A 26,095-nucleotide genomic window follows, 5' to 3' on the forward strand; every position below is an offset into this window, starting at 1 on the left:
TGGATTCAACAACTATTTGTTTCGCTCTGTTTCATTCATCTACGTATGAATCCCTGTCTGCCTCGGTCCTTGTTTGGAGCCATTTCGGATAAGCCTTCTTTTTACGTTTACAAGTTGCTCTCACTTCATCATTCCAAGATGTTTGCCTTTTCCTATCTTTATACACAGCTGTTCCTGGGCATTCCCTTGCTGTTTCTATTACAGCATCTCTGTATGCCACCCATTCTCTTTCTATATCCTGGACCTGCTTCCTATCTACTGTTCGAAACGTCTCACTAATCATATCCATGTACTTCTGTCTAATTTCATCGTCCTGGAGATTTTCTACCCTCTTTCTGCGTATATTTTTCTTACATTTGATCAATCTATGGATCTCGTTTGCAGACAGATTTCACTACAGATCAGATAGTGGTCTGTATCATTGAAGTACTTGTCTGACTTTCAAAATAATCACGGTACTGAATTTGTAACGTTTGTAGATGTAAGGCTATGTGTACAACATAGTGTGGTACCGTTAAAAAAAAAGCAAAGTTATTACCATGATCGCAGTACTTAGTTTAATTCCGATTATCAGCCCTTTGGTACCATTACTGAAGGTGAAAACGAAAGGTTAATATCTTTAACCGTTCACGAGTTATTTGAGGTGAACAACTTTGCTGAATAGGCCTGTATATGGGAGGAATCTGTATTAAGTTCATGAAATTATTTTTATTTTTAAACTTACATTAAGTACTGTAAATAATTGGTATCCCAGAGACACGACATAGGTAATCACATTCCGCTTGTTAATTTATTGCGCACAATGTTAACGAACTTTTCCCTATGCATTATTAAAACTTCAAATTATATATGTGAATATTATTTTTCCCTACTTTATTATCCCGAATCTTCCGAAAAATACTACCCTACTTTGTCATCAAATCAACTAGAAGTATTTCCATACTGGCCGCCCGTAACCAAAGGGCGACCATGACGATAATCATATGCTCGTGCTTCCTGTGACTGAATCACAGATAAAAGTCAGATATTTTTGTATTCTGAAATTCTGTAAATAATTGGTATCCCAGATACAGGACACGGGTGTATCTTGACATTCCAGTTGTCAATTTATTGCGCACCATGTTAACAAACTTTTCCCTATGCATTATTAAAACTTCAAATTATAAATGTGAATATTATTTTTCCCATTTCTAATATCACAAATCTTCTGAAAAATACTACTTTACTTGGTCATCATATCAACTGTATTCTGAAATATCGGTTAAGCTCATCTCTATAAGTTGGCAGCATCGCTTAGCCCGCTGTGACATCGTCCGAGGCGCACCACGTTGAATTTCTAACCTCTGTGACATCGTCCGAACCGCGGCATGTGGGACCTCTAACGTATCGTTTGCGAAGGGTCTACAGAATCTTTACCAAAATACAGGTTATCGCAGTAATATCCATGGATATCATTCATTTGCAATAAGAGAACTGACCTTGAAGGTTTTCCAATTACTACGAGATGTAAGGAAAAGTGAAACGAAACGATGTAAAAGTCATGTTTTTCATTTTCATTGTGTATGTCATGATTGAATGGTTTGATACCATTATGTATAGTATGAGCATGTCCGGTTCCATGGCTAAGTGGTTAGCACGTGTTGGCCTTCAGTTCAAGAGGTCACGATCGGGTTGGGGATTTTAACTTTCGTTGGTTAATTCAGACAGTTCGGGGGCCGTGTGCACGAGCCGACTTATGCATTAGGATTCATCTTAGGTAAAGCCGCATTTTTGTAAGCGCGTAGATTGCCTATCACACGACAACTCGAAAGATTTGCACCTGGCTTCCGAGGCCACACGCCGTCATCATTAGTATTATTATTATTTTTACATGACGAAAAATGCCCAAATACAGTACCCATATTTTATTATTTTGCTTTCCCCCTATTTTATATGTCACCCGCATTTATAGTTTTCCCGCATCCATCGTAATTTTTCCCCTCCCGCTTGACACATGATACATCGAGGTTTTACCGTAATTAGAACATGCATAAATAAATACTATCAGGTTAATGGACAATGGAGAATATGATCAAATAAAGCAGTTTATAATGAAGTTGAACTGGTACTGAGCATGAAGAGGAAAAAAAAGTGTATCATTCTTTGGAGATCTTACCAGAACACCTGACACCAGAATTAACAGAAGAATAACTGAAAAATTAAAAGTTACGGCTTCTTAAAGGTCGATGAATAAACAATGCGAAACTTGTAGTTTACTTCCTTTTGTATACTTTACTATAGCATGCTGTTATGCTTGACTTAATGTATCACTCTATACAACACAGTTTTAGTTTAATATTGTAATTTTAAACATTCTATTAGTAACTTTAACATAATAATGTTATCAGTTTTATGTCCCATTAACTAATTCTTTAATAGTTTTCAGAGCAGCCGAGGTATCAGAATTTAGTCACACACATTTTACTAAGAATTTTCAGAAAGCAAAATATTACTCCTATCTTAAACATAATTTAATTTTCTAAATTTTAACCTAAACATGCAATGGAACCAATAAAAGTAAAGTGCAAGCAGAGAAATTAATACATGTGTATGTAAACATGAGGCCGACAATGAAGTAGGGGTGGCATACAGCATTCGTGATAACAATGTCTGCGGTTTAACACTTTACCACTCACCTGTCAGAAGACTTCTACAGTAATTATAACTATAAAGTTAAAGGTGACCATTCTATTATGTACAAGAAAATTTAAGAATGGAATTTTCAGGATTATCTGATGATGTATGATTCAATAAATCAAAATGGGAACACATTATGATGTAACTTACCAGTAAACCATATGACTTGTGAACTCTCCTCTGATCATCACTATCATCATCGTTCGAGTAATTCCTCTCATATTTTCTTTTTCGGTGACTCGAATTTTGAACAGACACACTGTTCTTTGTCTTTCTCTCCTCCTCTTCTTCCTCCTCACTCTCAGAACTGTTCGACTGCTCAGATTTCAATTTTACAATATCAGTGGATGTCAGTTTATCCTTCAGTTTCTTGTATTTTGCCAACAGAACTGCATCAAGTTCATCATCAGATGATTCATCACTGCTACTTGCTTTTCTTTTACGATCTTTCTTCTTTTTCTTGTCTTTCTTATGTTTCTTCTGTTTCTTTGATTTCTGTTCCTTGATCTGAAACAAACAAATATTACAAACAATGCATTAAAGCACACACACAAAAAATCTCATGTTTAGTTGCTGTACTATATCTTGTGATTTAGTGTGTTAACAACCGTAAGTGGTCCTAGATTTATATTTGGGCTATGTCATAGATTTTTTCTGGGAATGCATTTGAAAGCATGTATAAAACAACATACAATCTTCCTTATGAGGACATTTGAGGAGCTCCTGTCATGGAAAATGACTTGCATACTAAGATCCACCATACTGACTACACAGTGTTTTCTTCTTCTTCTTCTTATTATTATTATTCATTCATTCTTACCGGCGAACTGGGTACGATGTTTTAGAACGAAGTCTCATAAAAAATTAACTAAGGGTTAGAACAACAGAGGGCCACAAAAAAAAATCTACCGTCAGAGAATAGGGGGACTTGATGAAATGTACTACCAACAGGAGAAACAGAAATTTAAGATGTCAAAAGTGGTGGTTTCAGCTTTGGAAAAATGAGATATCCATCTAGTTCATCACCTGAGAATTCACTGAAGCTCCTGTTCAGGACTATTCTATGCCAAAAAGAACATGTGTAAATTATTTATTCTGACCATAGAGGGAGCTGGTCTTAAAGTGGGAGATGTTAAGAGTAAAACAGTATACAGTTGAAGAAAAAGAACCATATGAGACACTTCAAAATCTCGTAGTCATTATCACAACTAGAGTCAATTAAAGCATGAACAAAGTATAAAAGAATAATTTTTAGCAATCCTTTTCACAACATAAATCTTCATGGCACAATATTCTAACATGAAGGTCATTTCCATATAAACAAAGGCACACTTTACATTTTTTTTTCATCCATAGACAAGGATGATTTCTGCAATAAAAATCATTGTAGTATTACAAAAAAAATAGTTATTTGATTCTTTATGAGAGTAAAGTTGTATCTGAAATGAGCCGTTAACAGTATTTACAGTATGTGTATGCCGAGATATTCCTCCCACCTGTTCAATCCTTTACCATTACCATATTTTCTCCCATAATTAATGACCCAGCATAATTTATTCACCTCATTTTTTTGTTCAAAGCAGGAAAAAGAAATGATTCTATATTTAACACACTCACTTTCTCCATGATTCATCACAAAGTTCCAGATGTGTTTTGAGATCAGATGTCAAGTTTGCTACTGCAAACCCTGGCAAATACTGCACAACTTCCTGTTATCAACCATTATGAAGTACCCCTGCACAGTTAGTGAATCAGCATAGAACTGACTAGTGACACACTATTCCAGTATGGTACAACAATATTTTATGAGTGTTTTGGGTACACCTATGTTCTGTGATCTTGAAATTGTTTGTTAAACCATAATGAGCAAGCATTTGAGTAATACTGCATCATATAGACTCATGGTTATCAGTTACACTGAAATATATGGTATTCAGTATGCAAATGGCAACATGTGGAAGAAAACAAAAAAACAAAACAAAACAAAAAAACAAAAAAAAAAAAACAAAACAGAAAACTGCACTGCAAGTGACCAGTAAGTCTCGCAATGCATTTCGCAGCCCAAAAAATGGTTTCTGCAAGTAGAGGAGGATCTGTAGAAATATGTGATTTCATTACACAATGGCATTTCTCACAAAATCCTGCATTTTAAAGGACTGGAAATAGCTGCAGTACATGGGATCAGTGTCTTGGATTTTAAGATTAGCCGAGGCTGGATGAATAACTTTATGAAATTGACTTTTCCTTTGACAAAGAAAATCATCATGCCAAAAAATGCCAAATTATTTCAACAAAAAAGGTCACTCATTTTCATTGCTTCGTGATTGGGAAGTAGAAAGAGAAGAAATACTTGCTTTCACAAACAGGAAATGTAGATCAGACACCAATCAGTTTTGATATGCCACAAAATCAATCAATAAGAAAGGGACATCGAGTGTTATTGTACACACTATTGGAAGCAAAAAATGATGTATTGTATAGCAGATGACAGAAAGCTTGCATCTTACACTGTTCTGAAACAAAAAACAATGCAGAAAGTAAAATTTCCGTGAGGGATCCAAGAAAAGGCGTGGATGGACACAACATTGTTTTGGGGAAATCGAGCAAATGGCAAGTGTCCAGTGTGTTGGACAATTTTCATGGCAACCTGATGGAAAACACTAAAAGACATTATTGGAAACCATGAAAACCGACTTGGCAGCGATTCCTGGTAAACTGACATCTTGGTACTTGAACCCTTGGACGTATCAATAAATGAACCTTTCGAGTAGAATGTGCGACAACTCTATCAGGGCTGGATGGTGGAATGTGACCACAAACTTACTCCAATAAGTAAGATTCAGAAACCACCTGAGGAATTCCATTGTGGGTGGATATTGTGTGCTTGGGATGTAATTTCTTGAAAAGTGACTGAAAAGATCATCAAGAAAACACTAATCTTGAATACGTTACACGGGAGCAAAGATGACTTCTTATGGAGAAATGTGAGCAGGGATAGCAGCAGCAATTCTTCCTGCAGTGCCAGTAGCAACGTCAAAGACAGTAGCCTAAGAAAGATAAATTTACCCCTCCCCCTTTTTTTTTTGCCAGTAGTCATTATAACTTATGTGACTGGTACCTAAGTTAATTCATATTTATTTTGCTTCAGGTAATATAATCAGCAACTTGTAATGGAAAAAATATTTTTCAGGGTCTGTACTTCAAACTCGTGTGTCCAACTTGTCTGATTTACTCTATTTGACTGTTCAGAAGAAAACTTATGCCATAATTTTATGCTAAATGATAACTGCAAATGAGCTGAACCAATTTTGTGTGTAGTATATTTGATGTTTTAAATGTAAATAAATTGAAAATACATTTTTTGTATACTTAATTCCTTATGCATCCGATTTTTTGGCCTGTAGTTTTTGTCAAAAGAAGTGCATTAATTATGCAAGACAATACAGTATTTACAATGAGTAAACAGACATCCAAAAGCACTGCTTATTTCTCTTTTCCTTGCATTCATAAGATTCTTTATGGCACTTCAGGAAGTTTTTCCATTGCATGTCCTGATATTTCAATTAAAGGATATAAATTAGCAACAATATGAGTCAAATACACAAACATGTACAGAATTTGAGAAAATAAATCATGAATAGAGGCACCTGTTTGTGTTGAAAAATTTTACCAAATTTCATCCTTTTTTAACAGTTATTTCGGTATATTTTTAGCTATTTTTATTTTATTTCATCAATAATTTGGCTAATTTTTATTTCCACTTTTCAAGCAATAACAGGTAAACCGACTTAGTTGATAGCATATTTGCAGTATAAGACGTATTTTTGCATAAGTATATAAATACACGTGTTATGCTTCTGCTTAGAATACATACAGTATTACACTTATATCAAAGAATGGAAATTTGAAAAGAATTGTATCAGCTGTCACTTGAACAAGTAGGGCCTAGCCTAAGTATATAATTTACAGATCAGTCTGAAAAAGACAGAGATATCATGAGTTCCATATTACTGGGAGTCAGAGCTGCTCTCCTCTCAGACATTACATTACAATACGTTGAGAATGCCCTCTCATTATCAACATTACTGACTGGGATCCTTAGGCCTTCACTGCAGCTTCCACAAATTGCTCATATTCTGGTTTCAGGTAAAGAAGAATGGCAATCACATCATTATCTCTACCTGCTCTACATGAACTTGCAACTAGATCCCTAAACACTGTGTGTTTCAAAGTATTCTGATGCTGAAAGTTCTCGTAGGATGGGAATTTGCTTTATTAGACGAGAGAGTTCATCATTTTCTAAATCACCTTCCATAATGCTTCTTGGACCAAAAAGTTTACCGAGAGAAGAAATGATAAACTTTCCTGTGTCAAACTCTATTAAGTGGTTCAGCTTTTTCAGGCTTGCTCTACCTACAGATTGAAACAAAGATGCTAACTGTGTCTGCATTTGTTTTGGTAGTCTGGAAAGTTTATCCGAGGTTGTCTCAAAAAAATGCGTCCTGTAGTAATTTGAAGCCTTTTGAAAGGTCTCTAAGCTTATATATAAGGGCATGAATTAACAGCATGTTGGAGTTGTTTAATATGAGAAGCAAGTTACAACATTTTGGACAAAGCTCAACAAGAAACATAGCTAGGTAATGAATTTCTGTTATTTCATTTGGGATCAAGGCTTTAAAATATTTCACAACACCACTCTCATCTTTAATAGTTTCAACAAAGTCTACTAGATCATGAAGATATTCTCCAAGGTACTCAACACTTTTAAACCATGAGTTCCACCTGGTGATCACAGGAATAGGGAAGAGCTTAGCCTTAGTACGTTCGTCTTCATATTTTTGATTCAAGAATTGAATGGGATGCATGCTTTCTCTTCCGTGTATTAAGGAAGATGTGTTTTGCTTGTACAAAACATTGGTTCAAAGCACTAAGTTCCACAGCCCACACACTACCCACAAAATTCAGTTTATGAGTCCACCACCACGAGTGTACTAACCCTTGTGAAACTAAAACCCTAACTGTGTTTATACACTTGGCCATGTAACGTGCTGAATCTGGAATTATAAAAACTACATTCTGGTACTAAATTTCAAGTTTGTGAATTACACTCATAATTACAGTTGAATCTGACTTATACATATATCAAGGCTGTGCCCATTTACATCTCGTAGACAGCTTTCAAAATGGCGCCGAGTGAAGGTATGGCCCGTCTGATCTATAAGATGCAAGGAATAGATGTCTAATGTGATATTATATGAAGGCCATACACATCACGGAACGGTCATATATTGAAGGCACTACGGACAGTGGACTGTCAAATGAATTTTTTTTAAGAAAAAAAATAGAAGACAACGGATTGTTAAAAAAACTCCATCTTAAAAATTATCATCGGAGGGTGAAGACGCAATTGGCGAATGCGCCAAGTAATTTGAAGAAGATGGAAAAATTTAGTAGAAGTACTTGAGAAAAAGGGATCGTCGTAGTAAAGAAACGACGTAATTCACCAGCCGACGAAAGAAAGCCGATAAAAAAATATAAAATAGGCAATATACGACGAAATATGCGTGGGAGGATCTCGACAGCAACTGAGCTACATTCCACAAGGAAGAAGCAAGTGAAACCTAGGAGAAAGATTCTCATACGGGAAGAAGACTATCTGAATTTAGTTTCAAGAGAAGAACAATTTTTTCGACATTTGCGGGAAGCAGCCGATATAGATATATATACGCAGAACTTAAACCCGACGAAATTAAATTCACCTCTGTGAGCAGCAAAGGAAATAATAATTGAGGAATTATTATCGTCGAATGGAACATACCATGGCTATTTACTGCTCTGAAATCTGCATTTTTGTTGCTAACAGAAGTAGCATGATGATGGCTTGCTAAATACGCCTGATGGACCGAGCTGGGGGAGCAGTACATCCTTACGGGAAGTCCAACCCACAATGAGGAAGGCAATGGGAAACCAGACCACCAACCCACAATGAGGAAGGCAATGGGAAACCAGACCACTAACCCATGATGAGGAAGGCAATGGGAAACCAGCTGACCAACCCATGTTGAGGAGGCCGAGAAACTACCAGACGACCAACCCATGACCTGACCGCAGAGCCAACTACATCCGAGTGGAGGCGGAATAGCTGGACCAGATGCAACGATAAGCGAGCTAAGTCATTTACATTATTTAATTACATAGTTTTTGGTTCGCGTACACAGGTGCTTTTGGCATGTGCCGATAAGTTGGTTATAGAAACCATGGAATTTAAAGTGCAAGTGAATAATGAAAGTGATGTGTGAGATATTTAAGTCCATAGTAATACGATTAAGCAGTGTAGAATAAGATTCTTGTATGTTATATATATCCATCACCGCATTTTGGTCAGAATAACTCGTGAGTAACTACAAGTGGAAAGAAGTGTCTTTAATAACAGCTGATAGTAATGACACATTGTGGAATTGCAATGAATTCATATTTGTTATGCTATATGTCTACGTCACGTCGGTATGCGCGGTGGTAATGAATGCATAGAATCACGTACTCTTTGCTTCGCAATAAGTGCATTGAACTCAGCTTTAGGGTTATGATAAATAGCGATATTGAAATGCGTTTATGAGAAAGGAATTGTGGTATTTTGACATGGTAAAGTGAAGATAATCGCGACATGTTGTTATGGAGGCTATGATAGTTAAGATGTTAAGTAAATGTGGAAATATGGTTACAATAGTGGTAACTCGACGAAGTATGTTGTTGTATATGAAATGCGAAGATTTATTAATGTATTACGTAGAGGCCAAGGAGTGCCTGCAGCTTAGGATATGCCATGCCACACTTATTATAGGTAAGGAACTATGTGAAAGGATACAGGTACGTGAAATTGACCACACCGCGGAGATGAGCTAAACCAAGGTATGGATGGAATTCATTGAAGTAGAATTGAATTTATGACGGGATTATATGTCAATTGTAGATGCTTTGTTCCAATTACGAGAATATTATCATATGTTTTATGACGATGATCTTGACCAAATGCATTCAGGATACCCATAAATGGGGTGATATATTCCCATGTACAAATACGCATTATTTACATTACGACTGCGCATAAGAATTCAGTAACTTGCCTAAACGAGAAATGTTATGGAATATAACAGAGAGAGGGCATATTGAGCCTCAAATACGTGTGTATGTCGACCAAAAACTTATGTTAAAGTTAGATAGATAGCTTATTTATCCTGAAACGGAGTTTGTTGGAATTTACATTCTTTCAATGAGTAATGGTTAGGGAAATGATAGGCTAGGAGCCAGATTTAACAGGCACTAGGGGAAATGCCTTAGTCCGTAAATCGTTAGCCATGCGCAACATTGAAGAGAGAACAAATAAATGAGTTCAGATTTATGATTTGCAACGTATAATTTAAATATAATTGAGATATATAGTTCGAAGTTATAATTCAGAATTATTTTCAAGCTTAGATCTATTTGTTGATCTTACATTCACTTTAGATTAACTGTACGTCTACTCAGATCTATTTAGCTTAGGTTTATAATGAAACTGAGCAATCCTAACAACATAATGATATTGGTGTCGTCTCCAGGACTTGATTTCAAGGAAGACCGTAGGAATCCAGTGATTAATTGTAAATATTTGTATTCAATTTTGAATTCATGTTGGAACTGATGTACATAACTTAACGTTATATTTATTTTCTTTTTCTGCGAGCCAGCGCTGACTCTGAACTTTACTTGTAAATAATACCAGACAAAAATACTACCCAAATCAGATTACATTTTCATAGGGCATCTGTTTATTCAATAAATACTATTATTGTGCTTTTCTATAATTTGGTGTGTTATGAATTCTTTCATCTTGACATAGTTGATAAGTTACTTGATAAGATATGTGAACTAACGAATGGGTATTTACCCAATTTGAATATAGTGAGGTCTCATGTCGTTGGTACCTTAGTTAGGAGAAATAATTAATTGATAGTATGTCTATATTAAACGACCGCAGATAAGTTTACCGTGGATCGCCATTCTCTTCAACCTCACGTAAAGTGAAACCTAGTGTAAAATCTCCAGATTTTACTTGACAATCGGATACCCTGAGAAGAAATTGAGCTGTTGGGAAAAATGTCCAGTCAACGACTGTGTCCCAAGGCGAAGAGAAAAAAAACTACTTGTAATTCAGAATTACTTAGAAATCAGACTTACACAATACATCACATATACCTGAAAAACCAATGGAATAGACCTACATATGTAAACCCTTGCAAATAATAAATACATTAGTACAGAAAATATTATTTTGAACTTGGTCCAGCCTTAAAGAAATCATATAGTTTGGCTTGTTTCACTTTTTCTTGCATTAAGAGTATAAACCTTCTTTTGCAAACTTAGTAATAAATTCAAAGCATTTTCACTACAACTTTTTGCACTGATGTAACGCCTACACACATCTATTGCACTTAACACTTCACTCAGTTCAGGTGTTTCAAGATTCAAGTCATTATCTCCATCTCCATCACTGTCACTATCGCCTTTGCCTTCAGCACGTCGCCACTAATTGGTAGAGCTGCAGCCCGCTTTTGCTGGAACCATGTGAAAAGTGCTTTCTCCAAATCTACGTACCTTCCTTCTTGCCGGCGGCTGCGATTTGTGATTTTGAACCCAGTTTTAAGAAGTCGTCCAAAATAGCATTTCTTTTAATGATGACTGTACATAGCATGGTATAAGTAATCCCTAAGTCTGAAGCAATTTCAGTTTTTGTTTTGTGTGGATTAGCGTCCACTCTCGTATAAATGTCACTTTTTCATCTAGGGTATAACTTTTCCTTTTTCTGTTCTCCATGCCTAATCAAAAGCAACTGAATGACAAAACTACTGTTCAACAGTAAACACCAGATACCGGCACCGTGAACATTTTACTTCTCCATTGTTCCCACGAAAGAAATTCTCATATTCAAACAAATTTACTGTATTTTCTTTTGTTTCCGCACCGAAACTGCCCACATTGCTTGTAACGTATCCTAATCTTTGGCAGAATTGTGAAGGTCAAAAACGACGAAGGTAAAAGGAGGAGCGAGGTAGAGAGCGAAGGAGACTCGCTCGGTTGGCCTATGTTAAGCCGCCAGTAAGTAAGGGTCAACAATGTCACTCGGCGAAATCCCTTGTGTTGTGTTTCAGCACTGAAACCCGACTGCTCTATTTCCGCCTACGCTGACAAATAGGAAGCATGTGCTCATTACAATTAGGCAAAAACCCAGTTATATTTCACTGACAATATGTTTAACAGCGAATTACGTATAAACTGATTACGTATAAATAAGGTTTAATTAACACACTTTTAAATTACATTTTGCCAGGACCTAAAGGAAATTACGTAAAATTATGAATTACGCAGAACAGAGTTACGTATAAAGCAGGTTCAACTGTACGTGTGAACATTCTGTAGCATTAGCATTTGGAATAACTTTCACTCCCTCTACAAGTAACTTCTGAACTGTACTATCGCCACAACTAAGCACTTTCATCAGCATCATAAACACAGTCGTTTCATCACAAAGAATTGAAACTCTCTCATCTTTCAAAGCTTTCTTTAATCTTTCTCCTCCTCTTTGATGATTCAAGGTACATAAACTTCCCACAGTCTTCCAGTTGTAGGCAAGTCTCCAGCACCTTAAAAAAATTAATAGGCCTAATATTAGAGGACTATTTAACATAACATTATTTGAATGAATTAAATAATTTATAATTATAAGTAAATGAGGGCTACAGCATGCATTCATCATCATTAGTCGTTGTGCTCATTACTGAGTGTCGTGACCTCATAACTCCATCATTTCTGTGTTGCAACCTTGACAAGATGTCTCCATCCCGAGCGGTTTTAACATTTCGTTAATATGATCTGAAGTGGTAGCCCAGTGATCTTCTTTGCCTGATCTATCCATCTGCTTGCTGTTCTTCCTCGTGGTCTACTGCTTTCAATTTTGCCTTGTAAAATTACATTTTCCAAGTTCTCTCCGTCTCGTCTCTTGAATGTGGCCAAGGAACTGGAGGTAACGCTCACTCACACGGGAAGATAGGCGTTTCTTGATGCAGAGTTCGTCCAGAATGGAAACATTAGTTCTTCTTTCTGTCCAGGGTACACGTAGCATTCTCCGCCAACACCACATCTCAAAGGCATCAATGCGTTTTTTGTCTTTAGCATTCACAGTCCAGGCCTCACAGCCGTAGAAAAAGACGGAGAACACTAGTGATTTTACCAAGCGCATCTTCGTGGCTTTTGATACCGCCCGGTTCTGCCAGATCTTAGTAAGTTTAACCACTGCAGCACGACCTAAGACAATACGTCTTTTTACCACTTTATCACAGCTTCCCGTGTCATTGATGAGGGCTACAGCATGCATTACCTAGGCCTAAATGTCATCAAACGAGGAAACTAGCATAACCGCACAAAATTATTAGAAAAACATAACCTCAAATTTTTTCCCCTCGGATAAATTGTATAGTATTGCACAAACCTGGTGTATATTTCTCCATCCACTCTCTCAGGTACGGATGATCAACTTTTTCCAGTGGAATATTTGCCTCCATAAAAGCTTGAGTTGTTGATAAAATGAATGCGTCTTTATTGTATTTCGCTCGTTTTGCCGCTGAACTAGTGCCTGTGAAACTAGCTTGTCTCCTGATGCCTGTTTTCATTAGCACCTTTTTCTTGTTCTTTTTATGTGAAACTCTGTTATTAATGTGTTTCAGGCATGTGTCCTTTCTATGCCACTCAATTCGCACATTACAGTATTTGCACATCAGTATCTTTCTAGTTTTGTCAAACACGTAAAATCGTTCCGATGCAAATTATTTTCTCGATCAAAAACTGTCACAACCATTTTAATAAACTGGGCACAAAAGAGGAAATTAAATGCACCGATTTTCAACAGGCAAGATGAAATACACCGTCACATAATTATGAATACGGTAAATTTCTCACTTCACAGGAAGCTAATTTAGCGATAATCGAAAGGGTATAAAGTTGACTGTGGCATCCATTATCGGATTTTAATGTTACAACTCGCCTTGAATCTCCGTCGTTAACTTCAAATGATGCAATTCCAAATTATTTTGTAAATTATTTCATAATTTTGTAAATTATTTCACAATTTTGCTTAAACGTAAATAGCTTTGTGTTTCTAAGCCAAATTTGTAAAATTTTGCAAAAATTTTGTGATTTCACACTTTGCGAAAAACAGGAACCTCTAATCATGAATAAAAACACATATTAAGATTCTTTCGACAAAAAGAAGTTCACAGCAAAGTTACTGCAAGATTGAGATACTTTATTGGTTACATACAATACATTTCCATTTTCAACTCTCAGGCACCATCACCATCATTCTGTTCATAAGTTGCTAAGGATGAACTAAGTACCTCCATAATCTTCTATTTGCAGCTACCACTATGATCTCATTTGTTTGCACACCTCTTACTTCTAAAACATTAAATTCTGATCTAATCATACTATTCTAGGTTTCCCTCTGCATATCTTACCTCCCATGGGCAAGTCCATGTTCTTCTAGATAACCTATCCAGCTTCATTTACTTCACATAACTCCATCACCAATGACAGTTAATATGCACAGCTTTGTCTAATGTGTTCATTCCTCACTTAGCCGTTATCTCCTCAGACTGAAAATCTTCTTGCCGTTATTCCAACCTGTTTGTACCAGCAGTTATTATTACAACTTTCTGTTACTTCCAGCTTATGAATAAGCTATCCAGTAATTTATTAACAACACAAGTCTACAAATGGAAGTAAAACAAAATGAAACAGGAATCCTTTAAATGTTGTATTCTCTTATCTCAGATTTTCCTATAATGCTAAGAAAAATGAAAGTATAAGATAAAGAACTGAGGTTGATAATGAAAAGATAAAGAGAAAGGATGACTTATTAAACAAAGACACAAGATTAGAACACATAATAATGTTAGATCTCCCTCATCAATTCAAAATGATTTGCTCAGTCCACTTTTAATTTTTTTTCAGATACTGAATAACTTTCATTCCAGGTAACAGGAGCATAACCTGTACTGGAAAAGTCTCAGTGTGTGGCACTGTTTATGGTTATGTTAGAGTGTGTACAGAAGACTTGTGGCTGATCTTGATAATTTGAAGGCCAGAGTAACTGAAGCCATAGTCACAACTGATAGGAATATGTTATGGTGGATACGGATAGAAGTGGAATTTTGGTTGGATGTTAGAAAGGAATGCCTTTAAAACAATCATCAACAATATTCATGAGGAACAGGCAAATTACCCGGAGACCGGACGGCTGATCCAGTACTTTCGGAAAGAACTCCAACCCGGGACTCCACAGTACGCTGAAGCGGAGCGCAAAGCAGCAAATTATCATTACTTCAATAATATTTTACATAAATTTGTGGATGAGAATCACATGAAATTTAGAACTGTTGTACCTCCTCGATTACAGATTGACTTTGTGTGGATAGCTCATCGCTCTACAGGACATTCGGGAATTGATAAAGTGGTAGTAATACTGCAGGAAACTTTCGTTTGGCCTAAAATGAGGACAATGGTACAGAAAATCCTGCGTACCTGTGACATCTGTCAGAGGGTGAAACCAAATCCTTACCTTCTGAAGCAACCACCCCGACCACTGATACCCACGGGACCACGTAAATTATATGCAATAGACTTCTTCGGTCCCTTGCCCTCTGCTACTAGGGGCTTAAAGTACATCCTTGTCTGTATGGACGTGTTCAGTAAATTTGTAACGTTATGCCCTATTCAGAAGGCAAATACTCGCTCGGCACTATCGCAGATCAAGAAGAAGATAATACCCATTATGGGTAAGCCAGAGAGCATCTTAAGTGATCATGGGAGCCAATTCACTGCTGCAGGGTTTAAGCGTGAATTAGAAAGACTAGGAATTAAGCATGTCTTATCCAGTATCAGACATCCGCAAGCTAACCCGAGTGAACGTGTCATGAGGGAAATATCCAAGTATTGTAGGATATACTGCCCGAGAGAACATTATAAGTGGAACACTGTAGTGCCCATTATTACTGAGTGTATTAACTCAACCAGACACGAATCCACCGGTATGATTCCGGCATGGCTTCACAACAATGTGCTGCCCAAACGTCCTTGGGAGAATGTAATTCCTTGCCCTAGGGATTCTCAACTAGCTCGAGAGATGTGTATTAGAAACGTTGCGGATCACTTGAAAGCACAGGCTGAAAAACGGCTGCGAAGAACAAGGAACAAGAGGTTTCATAGACCCCTACAAGTGGGTGAGTTGGTTTTAGTTAAGACACCCACTGTCTCCAACCCTACAGAGAGATACTACCACAAGTTTGCTGAGCTATATACTGGACCGTATAGAATAATTCATAGTTATGAAAATAACTCATACAAGGTACAAAGCTTGGACGCTACGGTGACTAAGGTCTTTAACTCGGCAAATCTTAAGCCATTTTTCAGACCCGGCCAATACCAATTAAACAATCAGGAAGAAGAAGGAGACGAAGAAGAGGAAGAAGAACTTGGGGAGGAAGACACCGAAGATGTTGCAGGAGAGGAGGTTGTCATTCCGGAAGAAGATGAACATGACGGCGGAGAAGAACAACCAGAGGTACCCAGTGGTGAAGGACAAGAAGAGGAAGAAGAAGAAGAAGTAAATATGATTTCTTTAGGAAACCGTCAGAAACAGCTAGCTGAGCAGCGAGAAGAAACGGAATGTCAAGGCTGCGAAAGTAACCACCGGAGATTTCTAGCCCTGCTAGATGCCTATTACCAAGTTAGGAAGGATAGGGAGGCTATTATGTCTGTAGCCGAAGATAGTCCCGTGCCATGAAGTTTTGAAAATTTACAGCATAAATGATTGCGATGAGAAGATGATCTCGACATTGAGGAAAATTTTATTTTGTCGTTCACGGAGGGCTATGAACCGTTCTGTTCATGGACCAATAGTATAGATTTTAGTATTGGATATTGGGATTACATAAGACCACCCACGAAGTCATTGTCTTATAGTATATTTCATAAAAGAGTCCAGAAGAAGCGTTCTTGTGTGAAGAGAGCTAGAGCGTCATTATGAGAAATCTCCAGAACCTCATTAAAGGGAGTTATGTCCCAAGCCAAGCCTCTTAATGAAGATTGGGGATGCTTCCCGGATCCCGGCAAAACTTACCATCGGAGGGAAGAAAGAATTAAATTAATATCTTTGGTTACGGAAGAGTTGCATTGAATTTGATACAAGAATTGCAACCTGCATAATTTCTGCTTAATTTTGATATGCATTAGGGCTGCAATCATAAATGCATTCGTTAAATAGGGTACTTGACGTGCTTTGTGCGGGAAAACTTCGAGTCGCGGGCGCGCGTATCCTGAACGCGATCAAGCGGCGTGGTTACGCTAACCTGGTTATAAAAGCAAGGCCGCCTGGCACATCACATCATTCTTTGACCGTAAGGCTGCTTGAACGAAGTCGTCATGCTACCAGTCGGCACTGCGAACAACATTTTGTCTTCGAGCTGCACATACAACTAGTACTACTGTATCTGCGAGGAAGTAAGTAATCAACTTGCATATTCAGCTAAATTCTTGATATTACCTGTGTTGATATGCTATGGTGAGATGAGGTACTGCCTATAATAGACTGATGAACTAGTAGCTTCATATTTCTGTGAGGTCAAGTTGTAACTGACGTAATGCTAGAATAAATATAGGCTCAGGGTAGTTCTTCCAGAACTACATGTTGTCTGAGTGAAAGGATAGAATAACAGTGTTACTAAGAGTGGTGAAGAAACTATAGTGTACCAGGTTTAAATTTCTGAACAAGACTTGGTCAATGTAACGTGTGAGACACGATAGCAGTGGAAACAGGCATCGAGTCTGGACAGTCTGTAATAAATGAATTTGTTTTCAGTTACCCCTGCATCAAGCCAGAATGAGCTTTTACATCATCATTGCGAGGAAGCCACAACCGGAGCTGAAGCCGACACGACAACGGGAATCGATCCAGGAACGTTGGCGTACCTGATCAGCGCGACGTCGAAGGGGACATCTTCCAACCATCTAAGGAGCTGTACGAAGGACTCACGCAAGATAGAATGTCTCCAAGTGTTCACCAGTATCTGCTGCAACCGTCGCAGTTTGTCATGATGTGGTAAATTCAGTGGTCCACAGGGAGGGCCGCTCCGTCATGTCATCAATCACATAAGGTCAGAGCTTTCCAATTCTGTTTCAAGCATGTCATTTAAATTTAGATAGGAATAGGGGGGCCGTCAGCCAACAGGTTAGTCATGGTAGGAAAATTCTTGGTAAGAAAGAGCTAGGCCTCAAGCTCGAACCCCGTACATTAGGGTATATGATAGTTTGTAGATTCCTTGTTGGTGTGTTTATATTTCATTTCGATAGTATTATATTAGCGTACGTGTTATCTTCATGGGTCAGGTCGAACTCCCTTGGTCATAGTAGGTTAGTCTAACAGGCAGGCACTATTTATTGTGTCGCGTTCAGGCATTTGTCTCTGCAGACGTAGGCTGTATAGTTGAGACCAGGATTCAACCCGTAATTCACCCAGCTTTACTGACAGGGCGAGCGAGTCCGAATGTTTGAGAAATGTGAGCATTATGCATGTAGCTGACTGTATGTATTGATATGAGAAAGCCCAGCACAGTTTGAGAGTGTATTAGATGCATTGGAGGTGCCTTATTATGGCCATGTGACTATCGCTTACTGATTTATGTCTTTGTGTTATCAAGGTTGAGCCCATGGGAGGCGGAATTAAGATTTGTTATATTGCTGGTGATATTGAGATAAGGGCAGATAGCCCAGGTGTATTTAAAAGAGTGCTTTTAGCAGCCAGCTGAGCTCGTAAATTATGTGGACTGCCACTTGTCAAGCGTTGGAATGGTGAGGGTTGTTGTGCCTGACGTCACAATCTTGGAACTTGGTTATATTGCTGTCTGCAGCTTGTCGAGTGTGTATGGGGGAGGAGACGACCTTGATGTTTTGAACGCAGGGAGAGATTTTTTTGTTCTGTGTGTTCTACTTTAATTTTAACACTGGCCCGTTTGATATTGACCCCTTGGATATGTTGGTTGTGTTCTTTTTATATTGTTTGTATATGAATATTATACGCCTTACTCTTCATGGGACTAGGGTTCGTGACCGAGTCAGGACACTGTACATTATGTGTTTATATTTGTTTGCACCGGGATTCGATGGTACGAGGCATAGTAAATTTTATGGGAATTACTGTTAGATGTGTATTTCAGCAGATATCCATTTTTCTAGATTTCATTACTTACACAATTGTAACATGCTTGTTACAGCACAGCTGTTTCGTGAAGGCAGTGAACTGGTTGTCATCGGCTCAACGTTATCTTTACCCAAGCATTTTGAAAGCTCTTACATTTGTAAATAGTTTTGTTTATGTAATAAATACCTGATTGTTAAACTTTGAATGCAGCGATGTTTTCTGTTAGATATTTTTTTAAATTTTAATTTAGCTGATTCTTACCTGATTAGTCACATATCCTGGTGTTTTATCTTAATGTTGCCCATTGTTCACCCATGTTATCCCTGAGAAGTGCTCTATTGTATGATGAGCGAGGATGTGTGTTCAGGTAAGACTATGTGCACAAGGTCACGTTTGTGAGAGTTCTTTCACTACTGTACTCTGGGTTCGAGACCGGCTTTCGCCTGGCCGGAACCACAGGGTCCTGTAGGGCACAATATAGGGACCACCAAACAAAAAAGTAACACCATACTGAAATAACATAAGCATCACCATTGTCTCATACAACTGGAAAATTCTATGCATACTCTCTCTTTCCTGAAGGTGAAGTGAAATTTGAGGAAACCACGGTTCTGACTACCACTCAACCAATATCATCTACTGAGAAGCCATGCGAATAATGAAACATGACAATTTGACAGGAGTTTGGGGACTGTTACTCGCTGCCAAATGACAACTATGAACACACTGGGACATACCACACAGGACTAAGTATCACCAATCCAAGAGGGAGGAAAGTCTATGGTGGAACTACCACCTCGCCTTCAGATGCTATAAAAGTACAAGTACCCACCAGCCTGTGTCATTTTGTCTAGACAAGGATTACCATACTGTAGCTGAAACAAAATGTATATGTGGCCTAATATCATGGAAAACCAACAAAGCTTATTTTATGATTCCTTTGGATATTTACTTTTTTACTTCTGGCTAACTGTCTGTGATAACAGACATTAAAATACTGTACTTACAAGTTCCCGTAGTTGTTTCAATTTTACAGGATTTTTGAGAATTTGACTCCGACTTTCAATTTCCTTCTTCCTGATGGCAAACAACGGGTCCTCTTGTAGTTTCCGAGCCAGATCCACTTGCTCATTACCTCCACTAAAGATAGAGGTCGGAACACACGCTGAAATGAAATAAATTCCCCACAGGATGAAATCGTTTTTTTAAGATTTAAGACTTTAATAGACTGAAAGTAGAACACACACTTTTTGGTATTTTAAACCCTAAGGAACAGGAATAACAATTTTACACAACATAAAGGTTTACTTTTACAATGAATGATGCTCATAATGCACCGTTAAATGCTGGTAAATCTACCAACAGGAGGCTGGTGTATTTTAGCATATTTGAACACTACTGGACTGAGACAGAATTGAACCTGCCAACTTTGGTTCACAAAAACCGTTAAGCCATTCAACTGAGCACAAGAATAAAAATAAACTGCAGTTCACCAGTTATCAGGTGCGTCTTATAATTAGCAACAATGCTCTTTAGATATTTATTGAATAATTACTATTGATGTAACATACAATTAATAACTAGAAAAAATAACTGTGCCGTGTGCAGAAACAAATTGTACTGACTACTAACAGGCAGATTTCACAGAAATCCCCAGTTCAGAAAGAGTTGCAATATTTCATTCTCAGGCTGGCAGGTGCACTATCAACATGTCCTCAAAGCAATGGGCGATGCTGAGCTTGCTTGAGGGTTTGACCTGGCAACATTGCTGGACAGGAAAGAAACAAGTAATAAACAAAGCTGCAGCAGTGTGAAGCACCAATGTCAATTCCATGCAACAGCTTCATCATCATCATTTCCCAACTCCAGTTTCCCGGTTGTGGTGTACAAGCGCTCGCCGTCTCCTGTCTTCATACATCTTTTGTTCCAGTACATCCTCCCATTTGTGTCCTCTCACCTCCACATCTGATCTTACAGTCTCTATCCAGCCTGCAACAGGTTACTGCTCGTAAATAATGTTAACGTTGTTAAAGTCTGAAGTAGACTGAACAATGTGGTAAATTTTTCTCTAGCACCTTCCTTATTCAGGGAAATGTGCCTACTTTCTGGTCTGTCTTAAACCAAGAACATCAAAGCTCAAGTCGTTCAATTTGAGATGTTGAATGTTCTGGGCAGAACGGTAGGATTGTTTGTAGAAACTATAGTAGAAGCAAGAGTACATGTTTTAGGCATTTTATAGGTGTTGATCTAATGTTTATTTTCTATTTAGTAAAAATTATGTCTATACTGTACAGCATTGTCCCCTTAAAATACATATGTTGGTTAGTTCCGTCGTCGTCGGCTGTAACTTGATCCGAGTAGATATAACTTCTTCCTGCATAAAGCGAGCAGTTCAACTCAGTTTATGGATGTGTTTGCGATGGCTAAACAGACCAATCTTGGCATAAAATATACGCCCACATAAATCACACTGAATGGATGCAGGAGGGTGGGGTTGTAACTGACGGAGTTTTCTTGTCGCTTGGTCTCTTAATCACTGCGGCGTTCTCTTTCAAACAAGTTGACAGCGGTGGATATAGTGTTCCAACACAGTGAATGGTCCACAGCACATTCTTCCCATGTCAGTAAATTTATACCAGTTGTCTTCATAATGTATTTCAGCTGGTCCTTAAATCGCTTAAGATGGGCTCCACGAGGTCTACTGCCAGAGCAAAGTTCACCATAAAGAATTTGACGGGGAAGCCTGGTATCACTCATGCGGTGAAGATGGCCTAACCATCTCAGTTGATGAGCAATGATTGTTGCCTCAATGCTATTTAGCTGCGCTTTGTCGAGAACTGCACTGCTGGTCACATACTGTAGTCCTCCCACTTGATATTCAAGATGTATCTCTTTTTTGTTGGTAGAAGCGCTCAAGTATTTTTGATATCACAGCGATAGTATGTCCAAGTTTCACAGCCATACAGTAGCGTGGAAATAACAACAGCTTTATACACCATGAGTTTGGTATGCAGTTCTAGGTCGTTATTCATGAAGACCCTGTGCATTAAACGTCCGAATGCTGCACGAGCAGCCCCAATTCTTTTAACATCTTGCTCGCAGGTACACCGTTTAGACAAAATGCTTCCAAGATATGAAAAGTGAACAACCTGCTCCAGTGTTGTGTCTAAGATGGAGATACTGAAGTACCTTTGTTTTTTTGTTTGTTTGTTTTTTGGCAATAATGGCAAGACCAAAGTGATCACATGCAGTTTTAAAGCAGCTGACTGACTGTTGTAGTTCTGCAGGTGTTAGAGCAGGAGATGCGGCGTCATCAGCATACTGCAGTTCTGTCACCTGGGTAACCAGAGTACGTCTTTGTGAGCAAAATCTTGCCAGATTGAAAAGGCTTCCATCAAAACGAAATTTAATCTCCATGCCTAAGTTGTCTGCAGATGATTCATGCAGCATGGCAGCCATGTACAGTGCAAAGAGTGTAGGAGCAAGCACACAGCCTTGTTTCAATCCATGAGTGATTGGGAACAAATCTGATACTGAGTTACCATGAAGAAGCTGTCCAGACATGCCATCATGAAGAGCTTGAACCAATTCCACATAACGTTCAGGTCATTCAAAATGTCTCCATACTTTCCACATAGCAGCTCTTTGCATTGAATCAAAGGCTTTTTTCAGATCATAGAAAACTAAATACAGAGGCTGCTGTTGCTCTCTGCATTTTTCTTGGAGTTATCTGGCACAGAAGATCATATCTTGCACCTCTGGAGGTTCGGAAACCACATTGAATCTCAGGCAAAATCCTCTCTGAGATAACTTGGAACCAGTTTAATAGAATTCTTGCGAGAATTTTACCTGCAATGTACAAAAGTGATATACCATGGTAGTTCCCACATACACTACGATCACCTTTCTTGAAGATAGTGATGATGGTAGCATTCTTCAAGTCGTCAGGTACTTCTTGAGTTTCCCAAATCAAGAGGATGATTGTGAAAAGTCTAATCTTCAAAGGTATAGGTACCTCCATTTTGTATCAGATCCAGAGGGATGTTATCAGGACCATAAGCCTTTCTTGGTTTTAGTTAATTCAGTATTTTGGTGAAGTCTCTGTATGTGAATGGAACTGCCATCCATGCTTGTTGGGTCTGCTTGAGGGACATTACGAAGAAAGTCTGCAGCGACACTGAAGACACGATTTAGAAGTGCAAGGAAATATTCCTTACAACAATCTAAAATTTCTCCATAATCAGTTAAAATGATGGACTTGTCAGCAGTCTTCAATAACCACGATGAAGAGCGAATTGGACCATATATCTCCTTTATTCCACCATAGAAGTTTTGCAGGTCACAGGCATCAGATAGTCTTTGCAGTTCTTCAGCTTTTTGTTCCCACCAGTTATTCTTGATTTCCCTAATTTGTGCCTGACATTTTCCTTTAAGTTCCAAGAAATGTGATTTCTTCACATTGGAAGACGGATCTTGAAGATAGGATAGATGGGTTTCCCGTTTTGCATTGATAAGACACTTTCTTCATTATTTTCATCAAACCAGTCTTGTCTTTTTTTCCTCACAATACCAATTATTTCCTCAGCAGACTCAGTGATGACCTTCCACTCCTGATTTGTACTACAACTGCTGACTGGATGACTAGCCAGTTTCATATTGCATTTCTGTAATCTGTAGCAATGGATTCAATTTGAAGTTTAGAAGTATCAAATTTCTTTCTGGGCAAGTTGTGGATGGATCTTTATGGTTTGCGAGAGATTGAGATTCTCAACCGGCAAAGACGAGCTTATGATCTGTCCAGCAGTTATCAACATTTCTTGTGGTCCTTGTAACAAGAACATCTTTTTTATCACATTGCCTGGTGATGATATAGTCAAGGATGTGCCAGTGTTTTGAGCAAGAATGCATCCAAGTGGTCTTGTAGTGATTAGGCAGGCGGAACTGAGTATTAGTAATAAAGAGTTCATGTCCAGCACATAAACCAAGGAGCAGTAGACCATTGGCATTACAGTTGCCAAGTCCAGGTTTTCCCTTCATATTGCCCCATAATTGGTGATCTGTACCAACTCTGGCCTTGAAATCACCAAGTAGAAAGAGCTTGTCTCTTGGTGGTACTTTAGTGATGGTAGTGCTCAGCAGGTTATAGAATTGGTCTTTAACTTCTACATCAGAATCCAAGATGGGAGCATATGTGGAGATGAGTGTCATATATTTAGCTCCAGAGTGGGATTCGTAGATTCATAATTCTTATGCTGACAGCGGTTGGAGTTAACTGATAATCATTCACCAATTTGGTCTTCACAGAGAATCCAACACCACGAATGTGGTATTCTCCATCATCTTCTCCCTTCCAGAAGATTGTGTAACCTGAGCTGAACTCTGTATGTTTACATTCGCTGGACAGTTTGGTTTCACTTAAGGCAGCAATATCAATGTTCATTTGTCCAAGCTCATGGGTGACAAATGCTGTTCTTCTCTCAAGTCTGTTATTGTCTTTCAAATCAAGTAGGGTTCGAACATTCCAGGTTCCTACAATCGATGTTTTGGTAATCTTCATTTTTCGACTGCATAAGGGTCGACCTGCTGGGTGCGGCCTCCCAGCCGGCTGAGAGTGTGACTACCGATGTTTAGCCCACATTTTTTTGGGCCTTCCCCATTCAGGATGGGCAGCGGTGATCCTAAATTAGGCCTACCCAAACAAAGATGCAGGACCGAATTCCTGAGTAGTCACAGGGTCTCAAAAAGACTACCATCACCCATCTGCTGCCAACGTGAAAGGTCCGAACTAGAGGCTTCCAGTTTCACCCGAAAACCAGACTCCACTGCTTATCCCAATCCCTGTTGAACTTGAGTTGAAAGGTGTGACAGCAGGAAAAAGGCCACAAGCGGGATTTTGCTTAAAGGTGGATCGCAGCTTGCAAGGAAGTGACCCCACACTATGATCTTGGAACTATACCCTGCGGCACAAATGAAATGTGACTTCCAGGTTCTAGAGCCACGACTGCAATGGCCTGTCGCAAACTCGAAATACCATTGAGTTGCACCTTCACAGCCAGTCCATCTGCCATAATCACATCCGCCTCCATGACCGTTGAGAACCACAGAAAGGAGGTTCCTCCGTCCGTTTTGCCGTTGGGCCAAAAACACAGATGATGGGTTCCAGTGTCATTTCCTACTCTGAGGTGACCATCACCCCACCCAAAGCCACTGGCCCCTATGGGGTTTCGAGTTATTTACCGCCACTCGACACTCGGCGTTAGCAGTTTTTAGAGCTGGTTGCCAAGCCAGCTAATCCTCCTCCTTTCCCATTCCGGACTTGGGACCGGAGAAGGGTGGAATTGGTTAGTTCTGAACATACAGAACAACACAGGTACAATATTTCCTTCTTTTGACAGAAAACACCTTACAGTGTGGATGGGGAGAAACTAACCGAAAATCAATGTTATGATTTTGGTATACAACACAAATTTTAATAATGTTTGAACTATAATACTGTACATATACAACTAAGCAAAACAAGGTTTAAAAGAGCAAGGATCAAATTATGCTACACAACATTAACCTTGAAGCCTCCGTAGCTCAGGCGGCAGCCTCTCACCGATGGATACCGAAGTTCAAATCCCGGTCATTCCATGTGAGATTTGTGCTGGACAAAGCGGAGGCGGGACAGGTTTTTCTCTGGGTACTCTGGTTTTCCGTCATCTTTCATTCCAGCATCGCTCTCCAATATCATTTCATTAGTCATTCATTAATCACTGCCCCAGAGGAGTGCGAGAGGCTTCGGCAGCTGGCACATTTCCTATCCTCGCCGCTAGATGGGGCTTCATTCAATTTTCTTCCTTCTGCAGTTATTGCTAGCATGACAGTGCAACACTATTTTTCAAACCCAGTTGTACGCACGAGCACGCTAGATTCTCTCTTCTTGTTGATGGTGGTGTTGCATGGCATGTCGAAGTTTATCGGGGTTTGATCTGCATTGCCAATTTTAGATAAGAAGTGTTTTTCTTCCACATTTCTATCACATGGCTATCAATCAATCAATCAATCAATCAATCAATCAATCAATCAATCAATCAATCAATCAATCAATCAATCAATCAATCAATCAATACTGATCTGCATTTAGGGCAG

At 38.6% G+C, this 26,095-nt stretch overlaps 1 protein-coding gene across 1 annotated transcript in view; it reads right to left on the reverse strand.

Annotated features, from left to right (window-relative positions):
* Window positions 1-26,095, reverse strand: part of LOC136857183 (pre-mRNA-splicing factor CWC25 homolog) — a 67,111-nt gene that overhangs the window by 19,795 nt on the left and 21,221 nt on the right. Inside the window, exons 4-5 of the mRNA XM_067135631.2 lie at window positions 19,972-20,129; window positions 2,827-3,183 (exon numbers count right to left, since the gene is read on the reverse strand). Of these exons, the coding sequence (XP_066991732.1) occupies window positions 2,827-3,183; window positions 19,972-20,129 (515 nt within the window). The remainder of the gene's footprint in view (window positions 1-2,826; window positions 3,184-19,971; window positions 20,130-26,095) is intronic.

Source organism: Anabrus simplex, chromosome 1, assembly GCF_040414725.1.
Source record: "Anabrus simplex isolate iqAnaSimp1 chromosome 1, ASM4041472v1, whole genome shotgun sequence".
Classification (NCBI taxonomy): Eukaryota; Metazoa; Arthropoda; class Insecta; order Orthoptera; family Tettigoniidae; genus Anabrus; species Anabrus simplex.